General features: G+C 36.9%; 1 protein-coding gene across 1 annotated transcript in view; it reads left to right on the forward strand.

Moving 5' to 3' along the window:
• LOC102422167 (UPF0577 protein KIAA1324-like) overlaps positions 1-6,599 on the forward strand; it is a 49,296-nt gene that overhangs the window by 23,411 nt on the left and 19,286 nt on the right. Inside the window, exons 7-11 of the mRNA XM_023753810.1 lie at positions 738-1,001; positions 1,680-1,853; positions 3,830-4,019; positions 5,269-5,365; positions 6,398-6,499. Coding sequence (XP_023609578.1) covers positions 738-1,001; positions 1,680-1,853; positions 3,830-4,019; positions 5,269-5,365; positions 6,398-6,499 — 827 coding nt within the window. The remainder of the gene's footprint in view (positions 1-737; positions 1,002-1,679; positions 1,854-3,829; positions 4,020-5,268; positions 5,366-6,397; positions 6,500-6,599) is intronic.

The raw sequence follows: 6,599 nt of genomic DNA on the forward strand, positions 1-6,599 counted from the left end.
GAGAGAGAGAGAGAGAGAGAGAGAGAGAGAGAGAGAGAGAGGAAGGCCCAAAGAGGTCACGTGATTGCATCAATATTGCACAATTAGTGTTAGGGTAAGGGCCAGGGTCTTAGTCTTCCAAGGCTAGTCCATGGCTTCTGCCCGCCAACACTGTTGGCATCTATTGTAGCATTAGGTTTGGGTTCCTATCTTGAGTAACTGGGAGATAAACGATGCTAATTCTGCTAGGTGTAAAGTCTATAAAATACGCCCGAGTTAGTACCAATTATGACATATCTATGGTGACTGTGACAAAACTCCTGGGACTCCATTACTGTGGACTTAACACATTCTAGTGTTAAGATTTTCAAAGAAAAAATAACAACAGCCCTGACCAGTTTGGCTCAGTGGCTAGAGCGTCAGCCTATGGACTGAAGAGTCCCAGGTTCGATTCCGGTCAAGGGCATGTACCTTGGTTGCGGGCACATCCCTAGTAGGGGGTGTGCAGGAGGCAGCTGATCGATGTTTCTCTCTCATGGATGTTTCTGACTCTTTATCCCTCTCCCTTCCTCTCTGTAAAAAATCAATAAAATATATTAAAAAAAACAACAACAAAAAAACCCAATAATATTGATCCATTGTCAGTTATAAACTATAAGGCTGGAGCACTCTGCTTATTTTGGTGATATCAACATAAAGCAGTTTGATTGTCCAATGAGCCCCAAAGCAGAAGTCATTAGTTTCTGCTTTCTTTTTAGAATAGACGGTTCATCAATGACATGGTGAAGATTTATTCTATCACTGCCACTAATGCAGTTGATGGGGTGGCATCCTCATGCCGTGCCTGTGCCCTCGGTTCTGAACAGTCGGGCTCATCGTGTGTCCCCTGCCCCCCAGGCGACTACATTGAGAAAGAAACCAACCAGTGCAAGGAGTGTCCACCTGACACCTACCTGTCCATACACCAGGTCTATGGCAAGGAGGCTTGTATTCCGTGCGGGCCTGGGAGTAGAAGCACTCGGGTAAGTGAGTCTACTTAAAGAGAGAAACTCAGAAGTTCCCTGTAATGTTTCTTCAGGAGCTACAAGGTTGTTAGTGATATTTACAAATGATTTTTTCACTCCCTTTCTCGTTTTCTCTCCTTTTACATTTATTGATACTACATTTGTTAATATGTTCCATGTAATTGCTAGTTTCTGGGGACATACAATTTTAAGAAAAGCACTCAAATAAGAATTCTTTCAAAAATATTAAATTTCTTGTGGTTCTGTTAAGGCGGGACAAGAAAACAACCTCTGCAGGTGGGCAATAGGAACATGCAGAGAGCAGCAAGTGTGTCTCATAATATTGTAAGGGCAAAGGTTGATGCTACATTTTGAATGCAGGAGGAAGCAGTTTTATTGTCTATTTAAACTGACCTAACAGGGACGTTTGACTGTGAAAGTACCTTTCTACAAGATACTAACCTTGGAATAACTACTTTGAAAAGTTCTGAATCTTCTAAACTTTGCCTAAGAATATCTAGTTAGTTTATAGAAATTCTCTGTAGTAGTATGGTAAAATATATTATGATGAAGATGAAATTACTGAAATAGATCTTAAACTAGGACTTTTTTTGAAACACATTTTTCATAGTAACTAATACTTTCTTTCCTGCTATATTATTAAAAATTTTTTACATTTCTTAATCTTAATCAAAGGACCACTCCGCTTGCTATAGTGACTGCTTTTTCTACCACGAGAAAGAAAATCAGAGTTTGCACTATGACTTCAGCAACCTCAGCAGCGTGGGCTCGTTAATGAATGGCCCCAGCTTTACCTCCAAAGGAACAAAATACTTCCATTTCTTCAATATTAGTTTGTGTGGGCATGAGGTGAGTTCTGGCTGCAGAGGTGAGATGGAGCTATGTATCAACTCAGAGTGAGTTAATATTTTCTATGTTGATGGCCCAGTAAATTCTCTATGGAAACTGACACCCACATGTCAGAAACAGCTTTGATCGCTTAAGTCCTCTGTTGCCTCCTAGCATGTTGGTTGGCAGCTTTCTCCACCAGGGGCAACCTTGCCTGGTTCTCAGTCCATCAAAGCACTCATCCAGTCTCTTGAACCCCAAACCTTGGAGCTATGGTCTAAGTGCTTTGAGGATCTTTTGTTTGTGTAAAAGTGGATCAGGCTTGTCATCTCTCCTATTTTTTAGGCAGGCAGTTATAGTTTGAGAAAGTTTTACTGTTTTTATAATATTGCCAATTTTGTGTCTTAAAAAGTAAAAGACTTCCAAGAGAAAGTTGATCCAGGAGTAGAAAGGAGTTAAGCAGGAGACAAATGTCAGTTGATCAGATAGCCTCTGCTAATAAACAATGGGGTTTTCTTTTCTGTGGGAAGAAGCAGACCTTAACTGACACTGGTAATGGGGAGAGTTACAGGACTATATGTTCAATATTTTTTAGGGCATACAAGGTTGGGATTTCCACCATGTCTCTTTCTATATTAATTCCTGATTATCTAATAATGGTCTTCATTATGACGGCTGTGCCAAACTTTGTACAAAGAAAATAAAGAGAGATTTAATGATCACATAAATTCTTAAAAAATCTATAAATTTTACATGGCATGACATTTGTCCTGTCCTAATTTTATGTACTCAGTTGGTTAGTTCCTCAATTTACTCAATAATATATATTAAGTATCTATTATGTTTACTAGTGTGTTAAGCAGTGAATGAAATTAATTCCATTATATATCACACTTCTTCTTAGTCTTATTCCTGTATTACCACTGTCTGTTCTTCCATCTTGTCTCTTCTCCTTCTTTCTCTTTTTCCCCACTTTATATTCTCACTCCTTTCTGTGTACTGTTGACTTTCTCTTTCCTTCCTTAGTAGTGTATTTCTGCTCTTTTCCACTTTTCTCTCTTTTTGGCTTCAACAATTTAATTTGAGCTTAGTAAAAATATGTTGCACCTGTATTGTGGTGAGAAGGCTTGGTGGAGGGAAGACATTTCATAGGTTAGGACTACCAGCTGCATTAACAAAGTGAAATCTTGATTCTTTTCTTTATGCCCATGTGTGCACACTCTACATCTAAGACAAATAAACTAGGGTTCCTATTTTTCCTTTGTACATTTCTTCATAGAAATTAATAGAGCAAGCTATAGTCCCTTTGCATTGGGGACTATAGTATATTTTAAAACATATTATATTTAAAAGAGTCTTCCAAATTTTTTATAAAATCCATATCTCCCAACTATCCTCCAAATGATTATGAAAGTAAACCTTTGTGTTCCCTTAAACTTACTGTGTAGTTGAGCAGATACATGTCCTTGAATCTAAGAGTATATGAATAAAGACACTTGTTGTGACCAAACTATTTACAATTTTGATGTTGTCTTAGGATTCTATGGCAATATGGCTTTTATGTTTCTTCTTCAGCCTTCACATCACCTTTCTGGCACACATCAGCCTATGAAGTGCAAGTCTTTTTCTTGGCATCAGCAGTTTTCTGGTCTCTTTGCATGCATTGTTATCCTATGAATTGAAGAGTTCATAGATGACTTATACTTCCTTATGTTAGATGGCTTTCATCCACCACAAATGATGCTTGCAGTTGGAGGAGGAATGCAGCCTTGAATTAGTATATTCATCATAACCTCAGTGACTCTCAACCCTGGTTGAAACATTAGAATAGCCTCAAGAGCTTTTAAAAAATACTGGTGGCTGGGCCTCCCACCAGATCTAATAAATCAGGATTGCGGTGAGGAGAGAACCACTGCCCTACTCGAGTCACTGGCTAGCTGAGATCCAGTTTAAAGAGTGACCCCCAATAAAACTTCTTTATGACTTCATTTTCCTAGGGGGAGAAGATGGCCCTCTGTACCAACAATATAACAGACTTCACAGTAAAGGACATGGTGGCAGGCTCAGATGATTACACGAATCTGGTAGGAGCATTTGTATGCCAATCAACTATTATTCCTTCTGAAAGTAAGGGTTTCCGAGCAGCTTTATCATCACAGTCCATCATTCTGGCAGACACATTTTTAGGTAAGCTTCATTTCGTTCATATATGCATGTATAAAACCAGGGTACTGATAACCTGCCATAGCATTGGTTTTTATCATAGATGATTAAAGCCCACAGGTAATTCTAAATCATCACTTTGTGACATGGTTAAAAAGCCCCTACAAGTGAGGTCTAGTCATTAATCTCAGTGAGTACAAGGAACTTCTGAATTTATGTATTGACTCAGATGTGATATATGTTTTCTGAGAGTTGGCCTTATATCAGATCCTTTAGGAGTTTAAGAGACAAAATAACTTAAAACACCAAAACTAGAAAGAAAAGAACAGTAAACAGACACAATATAAACCTAAATTATAATATCTGTCATCAGTTTTCATCATGTTTTTTCATACCAGAAGTAAGTTGGTGACAAGTAGCAAAGGTGAATGTGCTGAGTTTTATTCCCCACCTGCTTGTCTATTTCTGTGGTGTCAAGAACATAGGAATATTTTAAGAAGAATTCAGGTTCCTGTTAGTAATTCACAGGGATCAAATTCATGAGACTTTTTGGAGTGGGGCTTAGGAACCTAACAAGGCATATAACAATCCAACAAATCTAACAAGCTTCTTAGATGATTCTAATACGCAGCCAGATTTGAGAACCATTGCTATGGGTTCCAGAGGAATTGAGCTTTACTTTTCAGCACCAAGGTCAGTTACTGAGCTTGTGCTCAGCGTAGGAGCTGTATCAGAAGCAAAGGTCGCTGTGATTGCTTGCATTTTGGCTCTGCTATCATTTTGTTCAGGGAAAAAATGCCTTACTTTTAGATTAAGCAAATTTTGGAGTTATTTTTGGAAATTATTAGGGTACAAGAATCTTTTTTTGGGTCAAATATGCCTGTAATGAATGTGAAAGGAAAGCTGTATTAGTAAAGTTGCCCAGCTCATTCGACAAAACTCACCAGAGGCTGAGAAGTATAATAGTGGATTGTTCAAATGTTAGAACTGGAAGAGACTTTAGAGATATTGTAATTATTGCATGCATTTTACAGATTCAGGACATAAGAGCCAAGGAAGTGAAGTGACTTAAGTAAAATTACAAAACTAGGGTATAGAATCTTTTTTTTATCCATAGACTGTGGAAAGTTTCTTATTGTCATATTAATTTAATACAATATTTCTGCTAAAATGACAGTATAAAAGTAAAGCTATTTTCTATTCAGATATACAGATACTAAATAAACTTAATTTTCCCATATTGCTCAGTAATGTCTTTTTTATTGCCATGTAGGAGTGACAATTGAAACCACATTGCAAAATATTAATATAAAAGAAGATATGTTCCCAGTTCCACTGAGCCAAATACCAGATGTGCATTTCTTTTACAAGTAAGTGAAGATGCTGTTTCCCTTGACAGTTTTTTTTTTTTTAAATCAAAAGAATGTCACTTCAGGGTGCCAGCATAGTAGCTTATAATTAATAGATAATCAGCAATTGGTTCTTAAATAAAAGACTTAGTAAAAAGTAGGAAACATGGAATAGTTTGAAAGCCTTATATAATTTTGCTCATATATATATATTTTATATTTAAATATAAAAAATATATTATATGTTTGCCTAATTTATAATATTTTATATAATTTATATTTTGCCTAATTTATATAATATTTTAAATTAGGCAATACTGCCTCTATTGTGTAGGCAGTACTTATTTATAACTTATACAACTAAACATCAGCCTGAGTGGATATGACATTTTTCCCTGCTGGAGGCTAATTCCAGCAGGTCATAAATGCAAGTTCATCAGAAGGTTGATGGAATTTAGGCTTCAGCAGGGCTAAAGATCTACATGTTATTGCCTGCTGCCAGACAGCTGAGGGCAGTTCCCCCAACCTGATGGTCCTTTACTCTTTACCAAACCTGACCTTTGATACGTATATCTGCTTTGCTATAGGGCAAAATGTGGGAATAAAAAGCCTTGGGCCCGGAGATTGGGGAGCTGAGTTACTAAAGCTAAGCCTCCCCTGACTCCCACAAAATGCCTCCCAAATTTATATTTCATGTCTAGTCTCTTTATTAATTTGTGTCGCAGCCCTTTCTCCAGATTCCTGAACCCTAGGAGATGCGAATAAGACCCCGGCATTTCCCTTTAAACTTTCTTTTGATTATAATTTTGACTTTAATTATAGAAGCTTTACTAAACACCTTGATAATAGCTTATCACTTTACCTGAGAAAATAGTAAACTTTTTATAGTCAGTAAAAGAAAATGAGCTTAATTTGTATGAAAATTATAAAGTAGTGAACTTTGATTCCTTTTCCACTTGTTTATATAGCATAGGAGTTTTTATATGGAGGATATTTTTGTCTTTGTAATCTGTGTCATATATATTTTGTAAAATGGTATGTGCTTTACAATAGGTCTTCTGCAACTACAACATCTTGTGTTAATGGCCGGTCAACTGCGGTGAAAATGAGATGTAACCCTACTAAACCGGGAGCTGGAGTGATTTCAGTCCCCAGGTAACCCTATTCTAAATGATTATTTACATTTTTATGTATTATGAGGAAGCAAAACTCTAGCATCTTAATATTTTAAGAAATATTCTCTATGGATGTAAAG

The sequence above is a fragment of the Myotis lucifugus genome, unplaced genomic scaffold, assembly GCF_000147115.1.
Source record: "Myotis lucifugus unplaced genomic scaffold, Myoluc2.0 scaffold_51, whole genome shotgun sequence".
Classification (NCBI taxonomy): domain Eukaryota; kingdom Metazoa; phylum Chordata; class Mammalia; order Chiroptera; family Vespertilionidae; genus Myotis; species Myotis lucifugus.